The 23125-nt window shown below is 39.6% G+C and overlaps 1 protein-coding gene across 1 annotated transcript; it reads right to left on the reverse strand.

Moving 5' to 3' along the window:
• Window positions 1-2718: 2718 nt before the first annotated feature.
• Window positions 2719-22852, reverse strand: TLR3 (toll like receptor 3). The gene is made up of 5 exons (XM_063309861.1): window positions 22631-22852; window positions 10236-10680; window positions 7225-7416; window positions 4571-6384; window positions 2719-2998 (listed from the first exon to the last, which is right to left on the reverse strand). The coding sequence occupies exons 2-5, from the start codon at window positions 10659-10661 to the stop codon at window positions 2770-2772; spliced, it is 2661 nt and encodes an 886-aa protein (XP_063165931.1). The 5' UTR covers window positions 10662-10680; window positions 22631-22852; the 3' UTR covers window positions 2719-2769.
• Between the last annotated feature and the right edge of the window lie 273 nt (window positions 22853-23125).

The raw sequence follows: 23125 nt of genomic DNA on the forward strand, positions 1-23125 counted from the left end.
TGTCTGGAATAATTCAGATTAATAATGATACCAGATCAGGTCACTGCACCATCTTACGTACAGTGTATTTTGGGTTTCAGAGAGAAGTTCTGTTGTCACCTCCATCCTTAAAACGCTCTCCCTCCAGCAGAAGGTCTGGAAAAACATCAGCCCTGCCCTCCTGGTGACATCACATCACTGGATTACTTTCTGCAGCCTTTTGGGAGTAATATTGCGCCCTCCAATATTTCCCACTTTCATATATGAGAAATCTATTTGTGGAAAAACAAAATCACCATCATTTCTGTTTTGTAGTTTTCAAACTTTATTACAAAGTTATCAGAAACACATGAAAAAAAAGTCAACCCTATTCAAATGAATACATGTACATTTTTAAATTTTATATATGTACTTTTGTATAAAGAAGTTATGTACATAAATGGAAGCATAACATAATTTAAAGATTTCCTAAATCAAGCCATAAATCTTTAAGTATATGTGCTGTTGATTAAAATACATTCAATACCAAATTTAAACAGAAAGGACAACTAGGTACTGAGAATATGTAGAAGATAATAATGTCTTTTTATCCTGTTTAGAGTTCCTAGGAGAGGAACAAAACGTGAAAACAACCTTGTTGCTACTGGATAGAGGGTCTGCACATTTTACATGCTCTTGCATACACAAGAACGTTTTGGTGCAGAAATTCCTTGTTTAATCCTGTTTACTTTATGATTTGATAAATTAAAACTGCATATAGGAACAGGTAAATGCCCATGTTCATGATTTATTGTTTCACCCTACACCTCTACATTCTTCTTGAAAACCCCTTTTCAAATAGGAAGAAATTCCCGTGCATCATGAGAAATAATAGGAAACAGAAATAACAATTTGAGATCCTGGTGCCTCTTATTTATCAAATTTTATCACTGCCCATCTCCCCCCAAGGAGGGACTCTGGATGGGTAAAAAAGGGACTCATGCATGGAAAGAATCCTGCTGTTAACAGAAAGATATTATATAGGCCTAGATAATATCTGTGGCCTAACTTAAAGCTTGTTATCTAGGGGATGTGCATGAAACGACTACTGTAATACACTTTGTATTGAATCCAAAAAATAATAAATAAAAACATCCATTGCATTCTGCAAATTATTTTGAATGATTTCAGACGGGCTGATGTTTGGTTGTGCCAGATTTGGGATTGAACAAAATCCAGAGGTATCACGGACAGAGTGATTTTATAGGATAAGTACTGTTTCCTGAGCACCATCCGTCTGCCGCCAGTCCACTCGCCCCCAATCTTCCCAACACCTCCTCATTCCTCCCTTCCCTCACTCACCACTGCAACCACCAGCAACATCCCAGCGTGGTACCTACCTGCCTGCCTGATCCCCAATCTTCCCAGAGTCTTTACTTCCCTCTCAACTACCACTGATGTAGTAGCCTGTGCATCTGTACCTTACTGTGATGGCCTCAGTAGTAATGAACAGGCTCCCAATATGGCATATATATCTTAATTATTATTATTATTATCCCACCTTTTTTATATATAACACAAAGCAGTGAACATACCTAACACTCCTGCCTCCTCTTTTCCCCACAACAGCAACCGTGAGATGGGTTGGGCTGAGAGGGACTGGCCCAAAGACACGCAGCCGGCTTTCCCACCCAAGGGCAGCCTAGAACTCAGAGCCTCCTGATTTCTAGCCTGATGCCTTAACCTCTACACCAAACTGTCTCTCTTATTCTCCTCAACATTTTCTCTTCAGCTACCAATGCTTATGAACTTAGCTTTTTTCTGCTTACTCACCTCTGCCTGAAACAACCCACATCTGGAGCAAAACAGATCCATCTTACTGACCAGAATATCTAAAATGCGTGTTTTTGTTCAGCACAGGCTACCCAAAAGTAGCTGTTCCACACATGAACAATTCAGGCAAGGAATGTTTTGCTCTTCCCTACTATTATCATATAAATATGAAGTATTATATTTCACTTAAAATGCATTGCTGCAAGTGAAATGCATTCACTTAAAATACCCTAGGCATTGCTGTATCAGCTGTATTTTTCTCAAGCCCCCGTTTTCTCGTGCAACTGATATTGGGATTTTACTCTTTTTAACAATTCTTTTTTCCTGTAAGGTTAAGCAGCAAAGGCAGAGCTGCTATTTCTTGGTAAGAAAGTGGAGAGAGACCAAAGTATGGGGAATGTGCAAAACGTTCTTTGCATGATCTGTTTTGTGTATAGAATGGCTAGTTTTGAGCAGTCAGGAAAAGGCAAGATGGCAACATCCCATGGTGGCTATGGGGGAATAGGAAAAGTAAGGTCATGTGAAGACCAGTGGGCAGGATGGATCCCAGGAAGGGAGAGAGAGATGAGGCCATGCAGCTAAGGTACAGGAAAAGCGGGTTGGCATGCAGATGAAGAGGGGAGAGAGGAGGGAGTGAGGCAGCAGTGGCTACGGGAAGCAGTAAAAGGCGCTGGAAAAATTGGTAGACAGGCTGGAACATGGACCATGTGGAGGACAAGGGGAGATACAAGCTTGGGATTTAAAACCAAACACATTTTCTGTTTAGTACACATCCCTAATTTCTGATCTCACCTCCAAAATACATTCACTGGCATATCTAGCAAACATTTGATGCTCCTGACTTTGGATACAAGAAGAAAACCTGGGAAGAATGGTTTTACATTGACTGTTGTTTTTTTTAATATCATATTTTTGGGATGGATGGTCAACCACTGAATGAAATATCCAGGAAAGCCTACAATCTTCCTCTTTTAAAAATCATATTATCCTACTGCTGGATTGAAGGGCTGATTTTAATTGCTGGTAAAAGGCATTCAAACGTTCTTTCTGCATGGGCCACTCCAAGATACAATGCGATTTGAACATTGCTCTCCGTAAACAAAGTGCATTCTTTAACTTGTAATCAGGAATGTCATGTCGAAAAATTAGTATAATGGAATCCCGACTTTGTTCAATGGCTTGCTGTATAGCATGATACACTTTGAACCTGAAGAAGAGAAAGATATGTTTTGGCTTACTAGAGTTACTGATGGTAAGTTACAGAGACACATATCTTTATGATTCATTGACTCTCTTGAATCATTTAAAATCAGTAATGCTTTTGAAAGACTGAGGTCATTTGGTGTCATAGAATCCCAGAATTCAAGCCACCAAGGCCGATTGTCTGTTTAGTGCAAAAATATCCAAATTAAACCATCCTTGTTAGTATCCAGGGAGAAAAATGATGAAAAGGATGTCATAAATGCTGTAAGAATGCTGCAAAATGGTAAGACTGCAGGTGTAGACCCTGTAAGGGAAGGAACGTTAAAATATGGATACGGTTGGCTTTTGGATTCGTCTGACTTACCTAATGTTGTATGAAGACTGCATCTATGCCTGATGACTGGCAGAATTCAGTTCTTGTTCCTTTTATATAAACAGAAAGCTAGCAACACTACACGGGGATAGGGGGTGGGTGTTTTGCATTATTCTGATTGAAAAGGCACAAGTGGTGGCAATCTATGATCATTTTTTGTATATGTATTTTTCCTAGAATGTGTTGTTAAATCTTCCCTTGTATGAAGTGCACTGGGTCACATTTCTTTAATAAACTGTATACTTTATGTGCACAGTTTTGAGTTGTGAACCTTATTACAAAAGTTGTGAAAATGTAGATTTTGATACACAAGCATGTTCTAATTTATTTATACATAAAGAATTAAGAAGTGCAAATTTGTGAACCTCACATACAGATGTGAACCAGACAGATTTCCGGGGAAATACTATGTATGTTACTTCCACTAGAAAGCAAGTTATTGAGAGCACTTTTCTTTACATAGGTGACAAAAGCTGTACGTTTCACACTGATGACTTTTAGAGTTGCAGTCCTAGCCCCTGCCAAAGCCTTGGTAAACCCTGAAAACAGCTCCCCTCCCAAATTAAATTTCAGGACCTGGGAACAAAGGAATGGAGAGGAGGTTCTTTACTGGACAAAGATCATAGTCCTGCAAATATTCCTGTTTGCAAGTATTCACCCAGGGTTGTCCACTTCTGACAACATTCCTGCTCAAATACCTGTGATGCCCATAATACTTATTGGCTGCTATTAATAATCATACACAGTAAATTGTAACTAAGCAATAGGAGTCTTACATCAAATCTTATAATGCATTTCACATACCTTTTGCCTTGTCAAACTTAAATCCTCTTAAATGCAACAGAGCAGTCTTGAAATTAAAAAATCAGCTCTCTACGTACATCTGAAGGGCACTCAGCAAGATTAAAAACTAAATGCCCCATTTTTTTTGAAAGCACAACCTAGTATTTTGTGAACAATATCTGTGCATGAGAAATAAACATCCTGTGCTGTTTAACTGGTACAATCTAAAGATCCGAAATTTTCACAGTAACACATGGAATGCACGTTTAATTGACAGGATTACTACCCCCTTCATTTAAATATAAGACAATAGGATTCCTTAGCTGGGAACCATGGCGGTTTACAGGAACAGCTTTACAATTAAATTCATGTCCTAAAAACTCAAATGGAATGGCAATTATTTAAATAATTTCAACTTACCTTTTACACCAGGGATCTTTTAAGAGATGTTCAGTTACAATAAAAATGATCTTTCTGCTTCTCTGTATGCTATTGATGGTGGCTTCAAATTCAGATATTCCAGCTTCAAAATCTCGTTCCTCTAAACAAAATCGAACGCCTGGTTGATTGTTTTTTTCAAGTGTAATAAAGTTCTTAAATACCCAATTCTTGTCCTTTCTGGCATGAATGATGTAGGCATCATATTCAAATTGCTGTTGTGGTCTATCTATTTCTCTGTGGCCTAATACTCTGTTTACAGCCACAGTCCACATAAATTTAATTCTCCATCCTTCAAAGTGAACAAGCAAAGTTGTAAAGATGAGGAATGATACAGAAGTAGTGCACAAAATGTATACCAGCTTAAAGGGGACATTATCACATAGGGAAGTATCAAACTGTGCTACCATATTAGAGTGATATTTGGGTGGGGTATTGCATTGATATTTACTTAAATTTGAGATACATGTTTTGCTGCCATTGAGCCAATTAACAAACCAGGCTATACTGTCACAAGTACAGTCAAATGGATTGGAAACCATATTTAATGCTTTTAGATGTTTGAAAACAGCACCAAACACTTTTTCATCAATAGCCGTGATCAGATTCTTTTGGAGGAAGAGAAAACTCAGAGATGTCAGATCATCAAAAATGAATTTGGGAAGCCAATTTAAGTTATTGGAATCTAAATTCAAGCTTCTCAATTGAGATAAGCCATGGAAAGCCTTGTCTGGAATCTCATCAAAGCCATTCGATTCCAAATCCAGTAGACGGAGGTTTGGAAGATCTTTGAGAAAGAGAACAGGCCCATCTGGGTTGGCATGCTTCCAAAGTCGAGCCAGATTATTGTGCTGCAGGTCAAGAATTTCAAGCTGATGCAGTCCATCAAATATATCATCCCTTATGTTAGCAATGTTGTTGTTACCCATATCCAGGATTGTCAAATTCTTTAATTTACGAAATGGTGAGGGAGTGATTGCAAGATTACTGCATCGTACCTTTCTTAGTCTCAGCTTTCGAAGGCTTGGAATAAGAGTGAATGATTCACTAGTCAAATTCAACTGATAGTTATATGAAAGATAGAGAGTCTCAATATTACTAAGACCTTGAAATTCCTGGCCTGTAAGGTTCTGCTTGATATTATTTAAACCTAAATCAAGCATTTTTAGTTGCCTTAGCCAAGAAAAGGCTTTGGGCTTGATGGAAGTGATTCCAGCTTTTGTTAGATTAAGAAACTGCAATGAAGAATTTGCAAGTGAAACAAATGTCATATTTGTTATTGAACTTATATTGCATTGACTTAAACTCAGGTTTTTCAGATTTTCTAAACCTTTAAATGTATGAGGAGTAATCTCTAGAAATTTATTACCATCCATAATAAGGTAATTCAAATGAGTTAGCCACTGGAAAGCAGAATCAATTATTCTGACATGTGAATTTTCCAAGTTCAAATAGTTCAGATTGTGAAGCCCGTAGAGGGAATGAGAAAACAGCTTTGTAATATTGTTATTCATTAGATTAAGTTTTTTTAGATTTGCAAAATATATAAACGAGACATTTTCAATAACAGACAAATAATTATCTGATAGGTTTAAGACAGTAAGGTTCGTTTTACTCATTCCACTAAAGGTCAAGTTGGAAATCCTTGAAAGTTGCACTTTGCTCATTGAAAGATTCTGTATTTTTGTGCCAGATAATTCCAAACAAAGTTTCTCTGTGCCATCAGGTCCCAATGGAATGTTGTTCAGGTCAAGGCCATACAGATTTCCAATAGCATGGAAGCAGCCTGGATGAAACTAGAAATAATAATTATAATGTTTTTAAATTATCCTCCATGACAGAAACACTGGGCCGCAGAAATGTTGAGTCTTCCCACCATCACCACCCCCAAATGTGGAACCAACTCTTCCAGATTACTGAAAATTTCCCCCCACCCCCAACAACAATTTTCACACCAGCTAGAGGTCCAAATTAGATACCACATTACCTAACTCAGGCTGTAATGCAATTAGGCAATGGTTGGAACCATGCGCTATGGGGCTGGCAGACTCTGACTTTTTAAGTAAGTTAAAACAAAATTAAATTTTTAAGTGCCGCAATGCATATGGATTCTCATGCAAACAATGTGAGATTTCATTTGATGGCCTACCTTGTAGGACCCAGGCCATTTTTAATTTAAAAAGATTAACTTCAGGGCTCAGAAGGTGCTATCTAGAAGTACTGCAGGCAGCAATCTGCCAACCCCACCAGATTCTGAAGGGCTAAAAGGGAATCCATCCAGAGTCTCTGAAAGCCAGATAGAGATAGTTTCTTGATATGGTAGTTGTTCCTTTCAGAGAGCTTGTCTGTTGCTTAATCCCACACAGGTCACAATCTGCATTTTCCTAATGTTATGCCTTTCAGAAGTGGGAGAGGCAAAACAACAAATTGTAAATTGTAGCTACCAGTGTGAAGTTTGACTTTTCTCCATGTCTAGCACCCATTCAAGAATTATATCATGGCCAATAATTCTGACTCCTGACTTCTACACATGGCACCTTTTTTTTTTAATATGAGGGTGATCCTGCTTATTCATGCATGACTTTCATCCATATTCTTTCATCTACCGAGACCATAGGCATGATGATATTGTTTACCTCTTTTAGTGGGTTTGATGAAAGGTCCAATCTTTTTAATGAAGAGTTACCAAGAAAGTACAGATCTTCTTTCCTTAATTCTGTAATTTGGTTTTGAGACATCACAAGCTCTTTTAGACTCTCTAACTGTTGCTGAGACCCTAATCTTGTAGAACTTAGCCGATTATGAGAGACATCCAGGAATGTCAAATTCTGGGGAAGAGTAAAATAAAGTAAGAAAACAGATTATATATTTTACACCCCGTCACAAGTTGCAGGACTTCTATTCAATGTTAGGCTTTCTGGTTAAAGCTATGGCTGTGCAGTGCTTCGCATTTGATACATTAGCACACCTAGGGCATGTATACAGCTCTTTCAGAAAACCTTTAACCAAACATGGAAGCCAAGAGCACAATCTCAGGAAAAAAAACAAGCTGCTTTAAGTAGTACCATCGATTTGCTGTGTTGCATTTTTTTTCTTCTATTGCAAAGCACCATACAGCCATAAATAAATCATGTGGAACACTAACTAGAACAAATTTGGGCAGTTCCTTCCAGTTATAGCAAATCTGATACTTAAAGGAAAACATTAATTTGGCATTTATCTTCACATTCATGCACCCACACAAAAGCCTAAGCTCTACAGATAAACTCAGGGGAAATGAAGAAACAGTACATGAGAACAGGAATAGCAGCTTGATCACTTCATATTTTGGATTGCATCTCTCATGTGAAGCAGACAAGACCTAGGGATTCTGATAATTGTAGTCCAAAATATATGGAGGAACCCAGGTTGCATATCCCTGCATTAGAGCTTTATTCACTAACAACACATTGACACAACAGCCTTAGCTTTATTTCAAAATTACTGGAAAACTGAGAATTGCTAATTATCTTTCTCTCTCTCTTCCCACCCCCCTCATCTGAAGTTGGGAAAATTATGAAATTTAAGTTGGTATAAACCAAACACGTTTATTGCTGATGGGTTTATCTGTTGTCATTCTTTGCTTTTCTGATATTATGTATTTTTAATTATTTCTGTAACTTGTTATTATATTAATGTTTTCATTGTGCCCACCACCCTGAATTGCTTTGCATGGCCATCTAAATCAAATCAAATCAAATCATAATAAAACTAATCTTGAGATCTTGAACATATGACTATTCAGTGAGCTCTCTTTGACTTTAGGAAATTAACAGGGCTTTGGTAGAGACTGCATTATGGCTGCATTATCTCCTACAACTGAATAGCTACTGTTGGCCCACACCCATTTTCATTACTGAAATATTTTCCAGGGAATGTAGATCACTCCAAACTCTATGTATGTATTATTCTACTTGTTTTCCACATTTCTACCCAATGCAATCCAGGGACACTTGGTGGCATGTATATGCCTGTGTGTTTACACACACACACACACACACACCCTTTACTTTCTTGTTAACAATACTGTTTATATAATAATCATATGTGGATAGTCATCCACAGAAAAGCATTGTGACTACATCTTTTCTCAGTATCTGATTCTCATTTGGTATGCTAAGCCAATTCCTCAAAATAAGCAACTGGGAAGCCCTGCATAGTGGGAGGTTTAAGAAGCCAATGTTTGAGTATGGCCAATTATCATCTGTTTAAAATGATGGAATATGGAACCCCTTTCCCTGGCAACAGCTAGTCTTACCTTAGGAACAAGAGAAAACCTCACCTTTGCTGTGAACCTTTGATATAAACTGCACTCTTATGTCTTCTTACTGGTTTATTACTTTTTCATATCAGATGACTAAGTTTGTGGAACAGCCTAATATGTCAAGGAAAGCAAAATCTAAGACCATCCATAAGTTGGTACACTCCAGATGTTTTGGGACTGTGAACTGCAGGCCCAGCAGACCAGGTTGAAGAAAGGTGATATGAGGCCTGAGGAGAGGTCAATCAGCATCACTCTCACAGACTTATTCCACTAGATTTACTTCATTCTACCATTCTGGTGCCACTACCTTGTTTTTTGTTTGTGTAATTAACGTTCAATGTACTTCTGCTACATTTTTCATTCTACAGATACCGTGACTGAATTTGTGGAAGACCAGATTACCAACATCAAGGGGGAAAAAACTTTATGTTCTTTATTCAGAATAAGAATCCTGATAGGGTAAGAATGCAAGGAACCATTTTGTATAATAACAAGTGGAAGCAGGAAGACATCCAGTTTCCAACCTGCATCCATTTAGATGGCAAGTACAAAATTCCAAAGAAGCAACTCTGCAGAAATTAGCATCTCATATGACAGGAATCTATATCATGTACTTGCAGTATAAACACGAGAGAATGTCACACACTCAAGGTTTCCAGATATGTTTGTATGTTTATGTTCATTTATGTACACACTCCTAATTCTGACTCAGAACAGGCAGCATATCTATATGCCACTCATGCAGTCATACTGTATTTTAAAGCAGGATCTGAAATAACAGGAAGCAGAGCACAAGAAAACAATGGATAAATGGAGACATTTGAGAGCCAGTTTGGTCTAGCGATTAAGGCTCTAGGCTAGAAGCAAGGAGACGGTGAGTTCTAGTCCTGCCTTAGGCACGAAAGCTGGCTGGGTAACTCTGGGCCAGTCATTCTTTCTCTCTCAGCCCAAGATGTCAGGCTTGGTTGACAATATGGTTGGTCAGGTCCTGTCGCAATCAATGGATCAACATTTGGTTGATTCCAGAAAAAAAAAAAAGCGGACCCTGCACCTGTGGGAAAAATGCTAGAAAAAAAAAATGAGAGCAACAAACAGATTACAGCATTTACAGAAGGCATTATCATTTACAGAAGGCATTAAAAGGGTCTCTTCCCCTTCTGGAAAACAGCTCCATCAGAAAACCTGGAGAATCAATACCAGTCAAAAGAATTATTATTTAGATAAACGATGCTGGTCTGACTCAGTCAACTCATATTCTCATATGCTCATGCCATGCTAACCTTAATATAGCAGAACCTTCAATCACACTGACTCACAAAATAGCAGGCCAAAGCTCAGACTTACCTTCAGATTTTTGAAAGGATCATTTTTTGCTTCCAGACTGTTGAATCCTAAATTAAGCTCTCTCAGATTGGTACAGGAAGTAAAAACATGATCACGAAATATACGCAACTGATTGTGTTCCAGCCTCAATACCTTTAACAAAGGTAAACTGAGGCACAGTTGTAACTCCAGTTTAGAGATGGAATTGAATCCTGCATTTAAATAAACAAGCTGATTGTACTTTGTAAGGTTTGTAGGCAGCAGTGTTCTCAGCTGGTTATGTGAAATATCCAATGCAGTAATATCAGCTGGAAGATTGGAGGGAATTTGAGTCAGCTTTAAATGAGTACAGTCCGCCATTTTATCTGTGATTTTACAGACATGCGGGATCAGCCCACAATTAATTTGGATAGTCCAAAGGACAAAAGGCAAGCAGGTCCAGCACATCAGAAGCTTCGTCACTTTTCTGAAAGGAAAAAGTACACATTTAAAATGAATGCTTCCTTTCTGAATGCACTGTGTGCATGCGTGTCCATAGATAGATAGAGATAGAAAGAAACACAGAGCAATGTTATGCAAACTACAGAAAAGGTGTAATAAGTAGTAAGCCCATGAAATTAAAGCATGAGATAAGGAAGATATAGCTAAGCACCAACGCCATTTACTAAGCCTTCCCATACTTTTCTGTCTTAGAATACCATACAGTTAGTCCTTGCTTAAAACCGTTCATTTAGCGACCATCTGGAGTTACAACAGCACTGAAAAAAATGATTTACGGCCATTCCTCACACTTACGACTATTACTGTGTCCCCATGGTCAAGTGATTGCAATTTGGGCACTTGGCAACCGTCACACATTTATGACAGTTACAGCATTCCGTGGTCACATGATCACCATTTTCAACCTTCCAATAAGCAAAATCAAAAGGGAACTGTGTGACTCACTTAATTACCATGTGGTTCGCTTAACAACATGATGATTCACTTAACGTCCATCGCAAAATGGTCATAAAATTTGCTTAACAACCTCATCACTTAGCATCCTAAATTCCAGTCCCAGTTGTGGTCATTAAGTGAGGACTACTTGTACTTGCTTCTGCCATGCCATACACTGCTTCATATTGCTTTTGGTTCTTTTAAGTTTTCTCCTCTCTTCTCCTCCTCCTCTTCCAACTATAATTTTCTCAGTCTTCCCCTTCTCAACCTGTTTGCTCTTCCTTCATATATTTCTTCTGCAATTCCATCCTCATTCCTTTATGATCAAACCACCTTGGTGCACATCTTTCATTCTCAGTTTTGAATCCAATGTGCATTTATTCTAAACCTTAGCATTTCTTGCTTAACCACACCCACTTCTTAAGTAACCCATTCCTCCTACATTCTACTGACTTTTATGTTTCTTCTGAAATACCCAGCTCTCACTTCCATATAACAAAGAGGGCCAAAGCAAGCTTTTATACACAGACATTTTCACTTCCTTCAAAATTCATTCATCACGATAGGTCAGATACTACCCATTTCCTTTCTATCAGCATTTGCATTTTCCCATTTTTATAAACAACCTATATTGGAAGGCCTGAAGGGCCAGGTTAGGGACAGATTTTCCTGGAGAAATTCTATCTATATGGTTGTTAAGATTCAACACTGACTTGATGGCATGTAATCAATCACTCAGTTGTTGTAGTGTTTTGTTAGAGTATAATTTGCAACAGTTCACTCCATTTTTACTGTCAAATCCAACTACAGGTAGTCCTTGGTTAATGTCCACTCATTCAGCGACCATTCAACTTACAATAGCACTGAACAAGTGGTAGTTATGACCGATCCTCAAAGTTCCAGAAGTTGCAGTGCCCCTGCAGCCACATGATCACGATCTGGGCACTCGGCAACCAGCCTGGACTTCTGACCATCACAGTATCCTTGCATCATGTGATCACAATTTGCAACCATCCCTGCTGGTTTCCCATGAGCAAAGTCAGTGGGGAAGCTGGCAGGAAGTCAGAAGTCATGATCATGTGAGGTCCTAGCTTAACAACCCCGACAGTTCTCAGTTAATGACAGCAACCGAGGACTGCCAGGATTGTTGTTGCTAAGTGGCATGGTCATGTGACATCGCACTTATGACCACATTGCTTAGCGATGGAAATTCCAATCCCAGTTACTGTTGTTACACAAGGACCATGTACCATGATGTCTGACACAGTAGTTTTCAGACCCAGTCTCTTTCCTTATGCCCATTTTCCATTTATTCTATCAAGAGAGATTAAACTATCTTCCAATATTTTTTAATTCAGGACTTCTATTTTCAATTCCTGTGGTCACTGTAATTTCATTCTATTTCTTTCATTTCTTTTCTTCCATATCCATTTTCCCCAAACCAACTCTTGTCGTTAGCAAAGAGTAATCTGCCCCATATTCAGAACCGCTCATCATCCTTATATCCTTCACGAATTCTCTCAATATTTCATCATAAATGATCAAATCAATCATGATTTTGGATTCATTCATTTCCCATGTGTACATATTAAAAGATTTATGCATCACTACAGAGTGAAATGCTCACCCAGTCACCACTTTCATTCATTCTTGACTCTCTGAATGGCCTAATCTTTTTTCTTTTTAGTGTTCTGTCTGATCTCATTCCCACCCATCCATTCATGTCAACTAACAGAATATTTTTTTCCCCTGGAACATTTTCATATTCAATTTTCTCCAAAACTCATATCTGTTTTTTTTCCCCTTATCACTATTTACTGGAACTATAGAGAGCATAGGAATAGCCTTGAAGAATAGGAGGAAGAACCACTACCAAGGCATGGTCAGATAAGTAGGGCTTGAGCCTGGCCCAAGAAAATAACTTGAGAAACCATCTCAGATAAACTCCTCGCTAGTTCACATGAAGATAAAGGGAGGCAGAGGGAAGGACATTCAGACTTGCAAGATTCTGTTACTATAACTGTTGTAATAAAAATAGTCCTGACCTATAGTATATGGCATTGGTTTTTTAGTCTGGCCTACCTTGTTGGGCTAACAGGAATATAACATGAAACTACCGCAAATCTATGGATTCCCATACACCATATCATAGGGACTGTATTTCACATTTTCTGATGTACACTTTCATTTTATTTGTTAATTCATGTTCTTCACCATTTACTCCTCTTATGTTCCAAGTCATATGTTCCATATGCCATAGTCATCTCCAGATCGTCTTACACATTTTAATCTTTACCACCTACTATTCCTCTATCCTTCAGCAAAGGATCGTTACCTTGTCGTGGTGCTGGAGCTTGAGCACCTCAATGATGCCATGAGCTAAACCGTGAAGGGCCACCCAAGACGGGAAGGTCATGACAGAGAGGTCAGACTAAATGCGATCCCTGGGGAAGGTAATGGCAACCCACCTCAGTATTCTTGCCGTGAAAACTAAATGGATCAGTACAACCAGAGATATGTCGGTATACCATCGGAAGATGAGACCCCCAGGTCGGAAGATGGTCAAAATGCTACTGGGGAGGAACAGAGGATGAGCTCAACTAGCCCCAGACGTGATGACGCAGCTAGCTCAAAGCCGGAAGGACGGCTAGCGGCCGACGGTGCTGGTGGTGAACGGCGAATCCGATGTTCTAAGGATCAACACACCATCGGAACCTGGAATGTAAGATCTATGAGCCAGGGCAAATTGGATGTGGTTATTGGTGAGATGTCAAGATTAAAGATAGACATTCTGGGCATCAGTGAACTGAAATGGACTGGAATGGGCCACTTCACATCAAATGACCTCCAGATCTACTACTGCGGACAAGAGGACCACAGAAGAAATGGAGTAGCCTTCATAATTAATAGTAAAGTGGCTAAAGCAGTGCTTGGATACAACCCAAAAAACGACAGAATGATCTCAATTTGAATTCAGGGCAAGCCATCGAACATCACAGTGATCCAAATATACGCCCCAACCACAAATGCTGAAGAAGCTGAAGTAGAGCAGTTCTATGAGGATCTGCAGCACCTACTGGACAACACGCCTAAAAGAGATGTTATTTTCATCACAGGAGACTGGAATGCTAAGGTGGGCAGTCAAATGACACCTCGAATTACAGGTAAGTATGGCCTGGGAGAACAAAACGAAGCAGGACACAGGCTGATAGAATTTTGCCAAGACAATTCACTCTGCATAACAAACACTCTCTTCCAACAACCTAAGAGACGGCTTTATACATGGACTTCACCAGATGGACAACACCGAAATCAGATTGATTACATCCTTTGCAGCCAAAGGTGGCGGACATCTGTACAGTCGGTAAAAACAAGGCCTGGAGCTGACTGTAGTTCAGATCACGAACTTCTTCTTGCACAATTTAGGATCAGACTAAAGAGATTAGGGAAGACCCACAGATCAGCTAGATATGAGCTCACTAATATTCCTAAGGAATATGCAGTGGAGGTGAAGAATAGATTTAAGGGACTGGACTTAGTAGATAGGGTCCCGGAAGAACTCTGGACAGAAGTTGGCAGCATTGTTCAGGAGGCGGCAACAAAATACATCCCAAAGAAAGAGAAAACCAAGAAGGCAAAATGGCTGTCTGCTGAGACACTAGAAGTAGCCCAAGAAAGAAGGAAAGCAAAAGGCAACAGTGATAGGGGGAGATATGCCCAATTAAATGCAAAATTCCAGAGGTTAGCCAGAAGAGATAAGGAATTATTTTTAAACAAGCAATGCACGGAAGTGGAAGAAGACAATAGAATAGGAAGGACAAGAGACCTCTTCCAGAAAATTAGAAACATTGGAGGTAAATTCCAGGCAAAAATGGGTATGATCAAAAACAAAGATGGCAAGGACCTAACAGAAGAAGAAGAGATCAAGAAAAGGTGGCAAGAATATACAGAAAACCTGTATAGGAAGGATAACAATATCGGGGATAGCTTTGACGGTGTGGTCGGTGAGCTAGAGCCAGACATCCTGAAGAGTGAGGTTGAGTGGGCATTAAGAAGCATTGCTAATAACAAGGCAACAGGAGACGACGGCATCCCAGCTGAACTGTTCAAAATCTTGCAAGATGATGCTGTCAAGGTAATGCATGCTATATGCCAGCAAATTTGGAAAACACAAGAATGGCCATCAGACTGGAAAAAATCAACTTATATCCCCATACCAAAAAAGGGAAACACTAAAGAATGTTCAAACTATCGAACAGTGGCACTCATTTCACATGCCAGTAAGGTAATGCTCAAGATCCTGCAAGGTAGACTTCAGCAGGTCATGGAGCGAGAATTGCCAGATGTACAAGCTGGGTTTAGAAAAGGCAGAGGAACTAGGGACCAAATTGCCAATATCCGCTGGATAATGGAAAAAGCCAGGGAGTTTCAGAAAAACATCTATTTCTGTTTTATTGACTATTCTAAAGCCTTTGACTGTGTGGACCATAACAAATTGTGGCAAGTTCTTAGTGGTATGGGGATACCAAGTCATCTTGTATGCCTCCTGAAGAATCTGTATAACGACCAAGTAGCAACAGTAAGAACAGACCACGGAACAACAGACTGGTTTAAGATTGGGAAAGGAGTATGGCAGGGCTGTATACTCTCACCCTACCTATTCAACTTGTATGCAGAACACATCATGCGACAAGCTGGCCTTGAGGAATCCAAGGCTGGAGTTAAAATCTCTGGAAGAAACATTAACAATCTCAGATATGCAGATGATACCACCTTGATGGCTGAAAGTGAAGAGGAACTGAGGAGCCTTATGATGAAGGTGAAAGAAGAAAGTGCAAAAGCTGGTTTGCAGCTAAACCTCAAAAAAACCAAGATTATGGCAACCAGCTTGATTGATAACTGGCAAATAGAGGGAGAAAATGTAGAAGCAGTGAAAGACTTTGTATTCCTAGGTGCAAAGATTACTGCAGATGCTGACTGCAGTCAGGAACTCAGAAGACGCTTAATCCTTGGAAGAAGAGCAATGACAAATCTCGATAAAATAGTTAAGAGCAGAGACATCACACTGACAACAAAGGCCCGCATAGTTAAAGCAATGGTGTTCCCTGTAGTAACATATGGCTGCGAGAGCTGGACCATAAGGAAGGCTGAGCGAAGGAAGATCGATGCTTTTGAACTGTGGTGTTGGAGGAAAATTCTAAGAGTGCCTTGGACTGCAAGAAGATCAAACCAGTCCATCCTCCAGGAAATAAAGCCAGACTGCTCACTTGAGGGAATGATATTAAAGGCAAAACTGAAATACTTTGGCCACATAATGAGAAGACAGGACACCCTGGAGAAGATGCTGATGCTAGGGAGAGTGGAAGGCAAAAGGAAGAGGGGCCGACCAAGGGCAAGATGGATGGATGATATTCTAGAGGTGATGGACTCGTCCCTGGGGGAGCTGGGGGTGTTGACGACCGACAGGAAGCTCTGGCGTGGGCTGGTCCATGAAGTCACGAAGAGTCGGAAGCGACTAAACGAATAAACAACAACATTCCTCTATCAATCCAGAAGGTGTAAATTAGGTTACCATCTTTCGTCACTTTGCTACTAGTGAAGAAAGAATCTGTCAGTTTTGACACATTTGGGCCAGAAGTCACAAGTGCAACGAAATCTCAGTTTTACTGCAAATATGCTCACTGAATTCAATGCAATATAAGATCTCTAATACGGAGATTATTTTGCAAACCCACATACTCACACCTTTGCCTCACCAACTATAAGATATGTACAGCATACTGACAGATGTGGGTTTTCCAGAAAATTTTGAATCAGAAAATATAACTCCAATTCCCCCATTTACCTCCATACCAGAGTCTGCACATGAATTTGGGCTCCATTGTTTTATGTGAAAAAAAATTAACCTATGTTATGATGTTTGAACAGTATATTCAAACATACTAAAACTTTGATGTGTGGAGAAAACAAATATTGGAATGTTAGAAACAGTTCTGGGCAATAGGTAGTGGAAAAAAAATCTGCTATTTTAGCTTTTCAATAACCTTAAAAGCAAATGTCATACAACTTTGACACTGCCAAACATCTCTAGCTCTCCAAATCAATACAACTAGGGCTCAATAGCTGTATTAATCATTCAATAATCAATAACCATAGGGTACTGTAAGGTGCTCAGCTGACTATCCTCTTCCTGCAATATTTAGTCTTTATCCTCTTCCCACTTGCTTCCAAGGAAAAATGAGAAAATGGGCTCAGGAAAATGAGAGCTGTGAAGAGCAAGAAATCTAACTAGGAGCCTCTTTTTCCTTGCATTTTTTTTTATTTAATAAGCACAAAAAGAAAAACTGCTAACACTAAATGGAAAAAAATACAGTATTCCTATTTGTCACCTCAGTCTTTAGGATTGGTACAAGCTCAGAAATCAGGAATAAAGGCGACAGTTAAATCATGATCTATAATGCTACTTGAAAAGGCTGATGCAAACCATAATTTACTAATTCGAATGTACTCGGAAGCAAATCATTTGGTGAAAACCAGAAAGCTATCAAGTAGGCCAAAGGCACAAGAGAAAAGTTGGAGTAAGAATGCCCTGGACAGAGCACACTGGCACGGATCATATTCCTGTTTATGGTTAGGGAATTAGAAACATTTTATACCAATAGCTTTATTTCACTAATTGGTGAGGACACTGTAGCAATGCACCATGAATAACTGCCCCATCTGAACCTTGTAGGGCTTCTAGATCTAGGCTGAAAAAATACAAACAACTACAAGATGACAGCAAAGCATTAACATTTTAACCCTAATTTCAAATAGCCTTAGATCATAAACTGTTTAGCTACAGTGTTGTCCATGTATATATACATGAAGTCAGTCAGGACTCCTGGCAACTGCCTGGACGAGGTATCTGCCATTTCCTTCTTCTTAGATTTAAGAGAGAGGGGCCTGCCCAAGGTCACCCAGCTGGCTTTGTTTCTAAGGCGGGGCTAGAACTCACTGTCTCCTGGTTTCTAGCCTGGTGCATCTAAAATACTATAATATCTTTACCCTTGAAGTAAGCAGCCTTTCAGTTTCTGGATGGGAAAGCACTGGCCAATAGTGGTCCCTGTGTCTGAAAACTTAATCTACCCAATTTCCCTTCTTCCAGATAAAAAGAATTAACTCAGTTCCCAATGACCTCTGTAGTCCCCAGAGGCCAACAACTGCTTCTAGCTAGAACAAACTGCTAACTCAGTGTTTATCAACCTTGGCAACTTGAAGCTGTATGGACTTCAACTCCCAGAATTCCCCAGCCAGCTATGCTATGCTGGCTGGGGAATTCTGGGAGTTGAAGTCCATACAGTTTAAAGTTGCCAAGGTTGAGAAACACTGTGCTAACCCCTTTCAGCATTCAGGAAATATAATCCTTTTTCTGTGTATACTTCCCAGCTGCATATCAGAAGTGTCACTTCTGAGCTTGCTATATTTTAATCAATTTATGAAGATTGAAAGCCTTTGTATTTTCAATAAAGTGCTTTTTTATTTAGGAATTACTATGTAGTTATTCTAATAGCCTTCTTTAAGGGTGGCACCATGCTTCCTGGGTAGATTCCTCATCCAAAGAAAAGGAGATTCAGATCAAAATCCATTTCTGTGGAGAAATATGCAAACCTACAACTTCAATAAGCAGCTCATGAAAATGAGTTTATTGATTCTGCCCCACCCACCTACTGACCATCCTCCACTGCCCCAAATACCAATAAGAAAAATGCAGGACATGCAACTTGGTGCATGCCAAAGACAAAGGCTTTCAGGACCATGGAGTTCTCCATAGCTTCATCCCCATCCTTATAAATCACATCATCTGTGCTAATAGGAAAACATAGTTATTATCAAGATATGAACTCCATTTTTGTTAATCTTAAATGTTTGAAAATGCTTATAGTGCTGTTACTTAGCTACCTGTTTAGATCTGATTTTGCAGGCTTGGGTTCTTAGAACTTTCTGATCTGCATCCTTTAAACCAATTCTGGATATATCTTTGGCTTGAAGACTTATATCTATGTTTTGCTTCCTTGCTTCTTTTGATCTCTGGATTTCTTACTCTTTTCTAATTGGCTTTCTCTAAGTATTTTATTATTGGACAGAAAATGATTCAGTGCTAATTAAGCAATTGAGATAGGAAGTAATTTTCATGGTGCTTATAGTATATATATAATGACACTGTCTATCTGCAATTTTCCAACTTTTAAAAGAAATTTGCACCTAAAAAGATGGTAGCATTGCTTGGTTCTTTCCAAAAACCAGCCACATTTTCTGAGTTTTAAAAAGAAGTAGAAGAGCTATGAGAAAACCCAGTAGAAAGTTATTTATTTACTGTCCTTATATCCCATATTTCTCTTGGAGATCAAGGTATGTAGTACAATTTACAAAATGTATTGGTCTTTCATATTTCTCAGATGTATACATAAAAGTATACTTCTACAAATTAACTGAAAAGTAATTCATCTGTACATACTTGTTTAAAAACAATTTTTTTCATTTTCCGGGCTCCTGCAATCAGAAGTAACAAAACATTTTCTTTTGTCCTTTTAGTAGTAAATTTCATTATAAAGGGGGGATATAAAATGGTTTAAGCCTTAAGAATACTACATCAGAAAGCTGTTTCAACCATATGATTTTTTCCCCATTAACAAAGTCTGTCTTAATGTCCATTTCCTCTCTTCTTTATTTGGTGTAGCTGCAGTGCTAAGGCAGAAGTGGGAAAAATGGAATGAAAGTATCTTAAATATACTTTCAAGCCATGCCACCTGCCTTGCTGTTAATTTGATTGCTCAGAGGAGCAGGCATAAGCATGGACCACTCACAGATGGCAAATGCACAGAAGATCTCTGCTTGATTCTGAAAAAAAGGGGGGGGGACCCTACATGACCCATACCAAAGTCTTTTGAATTGTTTAACATTTGTTTTAAGTTCCTCTCCTTGTTTCACCAGAAGCTCCAACATTCTGCTTATATAAATAGGTCCTGCTTGTGTGAATAAGTAGGCAGGAATTTAAACATCTCCGCCTTGCATTGTTTTGTTTGAATATTCCTACATAAAGGATGGCATTTAGTTACCTGGTAGCCTAAATGGCTATTCTTATCTGGGGCGTAGCTATGGAGTTTTGCTTGTAGGATTTCACACCTGGCTACTCTGTCATACACCCTTGCTATTCAGCATGCCTATGTCACTTTTCTACCCCTACCATTCAGTGCTGTTAATCATCAATAGAACCTGGATTCTGTCCAAAGCCATTTCTCCTGGACAATTTGTATGCAAAATAAGAAGCCAACAGAGGCAAGGGCAATAAAACACTAGAAAATGGCACTCTATAAGAATAAAGTAGGAGACTGCATTAAGATACAGAAGTTGCAGAAAGTTAGCTACTGCAGTGAGAATAAAAATTTCAAGGGAAAGGTAGCTAAATATTCATTTAAATAAGTCCAGTGTAAGCTGGAAGAGAGATGCCCCATTTATTCCTTCCCTAACCTGGGATTCTCCTGATCTGTTGGAATTACAGTTCCCAGAATTCCTAGTACACTGAATGCCTTTCTGGCTGGAGAATACTAGGGATTACTGTCCCAATCCATTTAAGAGTGCCAGATTGAGGAAAGCTGTCTTAATTTTTCCTGGCTCCCTGGCCAAGTCCAACATACCTTATTGTCCAATAGGAGAGTCTCTATTTTCAGGCATTTGTCTCTGATAAATTATTATCCTTGCCATACCTTTTGAGAAGAATGGCCTTTTCTTAAAAAAACAAATTAATTTTCCTTCTGCTATTACATTAGTAAGTAGATTGTAAAAGAAGAAAGTGATGCTACCTGTTTATCAATGCATACAGATCTGGTTTATGCATCTTACTAAGTTAAGGTTTACTACTTACAGCAGTGTTCTCAACCTTGTCAACTTTAAGATGTGTGGACTTCAACTCCCAGCATATGCTGGCTGGGGAATTCTGGGAGTTGAAGTCCACATATCTTAAAGTTGACAAGGTTGAGTAACAATGACTTAATAGTGTCTTGATTTATTCAACAGCCTAAGGCAAAAACTAGCCAGATAACAAATGCAGGAGTCAAAGAAGTGAAGATAGAGCTCATGATCACACAATCAAAGCCCCATCCCTTCGTCTGTGCTTGTGATACTGACACATGTACAAAAGGCACACAGCTTCAATCGCATAGCAGTGGCCACCAACTTGACTCTTTTTACCTCGACCTGCTTTAGAGACAGATGAAGAAGAGACTGCTGTGGACTGAATAATAGTGGGTTGCCAAGGTTTCAATATTCTAATAACAGTACCTGTGCCTTTATGTGTGATGCACAAGTGATAGTAACCCATTGTGGTGTGGAAACCACAACCTAGAGCTAAGCAGCAACAACCAGTTAACAAATAGATCAGTGTTTCTCAACCTTGGTGATTTTAGGATGGGTGGACTTCAACTCCCAGAATTCACCAGCCAGCATGCTAGCTGGGGAATTCTGGGAGTTGAAGTCCACCCATCCTAAAATCGCCAAGATTGAGAAACACTAACATACATACATACTTGCTTTCAGTAGCTTGTTTTACCAGATAAGGATCAAATGGTCCTTGGTGGCAGAAAACCCCAACCTCCAGAGAAGGGGCAGCATTATGGATCCAACCCCAGCCCTCACTTAAAGCCTGCAATAAACCACTTCCAACTAGGTCACCAGTTTTTGCGCCACCTTAGTCATAGGTGACCTTCCTGGGAATAAACACCGATTTAATGGGTCTGGTTTTCTTTATAGCAGTGTTTTTTTTCAAACTTGGCAACTTTACGAGGCGTGGACTTCGACTCCTAGAATGTCCGGGAGTTAAAGTCCACGCCACTTTAAAAAACACGGCTTTATAGCAAGGCATGCTAAAAGATTTAGGAGTGCGGGAACACGAGCCTTTATCATAATCCCCCGTCCCTCACCCATTTTCTTTTTTAATAGCCGAGGTCTGAGGACGCCGGGTTTTTTTCGGAAAGAGAGTAATCAAAAGGCGCTAGGTGGTAGCCTCAAGCCCTGAAAGGTCTCATATTTTAAGACCTTTCAGCCAACCGCCAAATACAGAAGGCAGGGCTTTCCCTGCTGAAGAACCAAAGGCCACGTTGCCTGGACCTGAAGAAATTGCGGTCACCACAAAGCTCTTACCTCGTACCGAGATGGAGAGAGGAAAAGCAATTCCCTACTTTTCCCATATTTAATCAAGCTCGCGCTTCCCTTGCTTCGGGGAGGCTTTTGAACAGCCAGCTAGAAACTCACAGCCCGGCCCTTTCTCAAGCAGACGTACAACCCCTTTTTAAAAAGGGAAGAACAAAAAGTTAACTTTCGATTTTTAAATAAGGAGTTACGGAGGGGCAAAAGGAAGACCACATCCCGAGTGAAAAATATCCAACAGCGATTTCCCTGTCCGCCCGTCTCCCCCGCGCCCAAAATAAAAACATTAAAGTTACTCTTTTAAGTTTCCAGTTGGATCGCTCTCTCTTTCTTCAAACAACTACGGAGGCTGCAGATCTAGGAACGTCTTCATAACGCTTTTGCCTTCTCTCTGCAATCCGACTCACATGGGAGAGCACTGAAGGCGCTGCACGGGCAAGTACAGACAGAATTTTAAAAGTCAAAAGAACAAACAAAACAACCCCAAACTCCTTGTCTGTAGTTTTCTCTAAGTAAATCGCCCAACCTGAAACTAAATCCAGCTGTCTGGATCACAGCCCGGCCCGCCCCCCACACACGCAGGCTCTGCAAAGACTGTGTCGCCGGTGTAAGTCAATCCATAGAAACAGCTAAGTTGTTTGTTTGGTTTTTTTTAGAAAATTTCCCCTTCTCTTTGCTTAAAAATACACGAAGCCCGTTTTTAAACTGAACAGTGTTCACCCAACCAGGGAAAAAGATACATCCATTCAGGGACCTGATTTGAAGGAGGCAGGTTCACTTAGTTGCAGACT

Source organism: Candoia aspera, chromosome 8 (assembly GCF_035149785.1).
Source record: "Candoia aspera isolate rCanAsp1 chromosome 8, rCanAsp1.hap2, whole genome shotgun sequence".
NCBI lineage: Eukaryota > Metazoa > Chordata > Lepidosauria > Squamata > Boidae > Candoia > Candoia aspera.

What these genes read in the sequence shown, in the direction of transcription:
- TLR3 (XM_063309861.1), bottom strand. Translation starts at nt 10,661, where the DNA reads ATGTGCTGGACCTGCTTGCCTTTTGTCCTTTGGACTATCCAAATTAAT. An exon ending in ATCCTTTCAAAAATCTGAAG is followed by an intron (nt 7,417 to 10,235) that starts GTAAGTCTGAGC and finishes ACTCTTCCCCAG; the next exon opens with AATTTGACATTCCTGGATGT. An exon ending in CATCAAACCCACTAAAAGAG is followed by an intron (nt 6,385 to 7,224) that starts GTAAACAATATC and finishes TATTATTTCTAG; the next exon opens with TTTCATCCAGGCTGCTTCCA.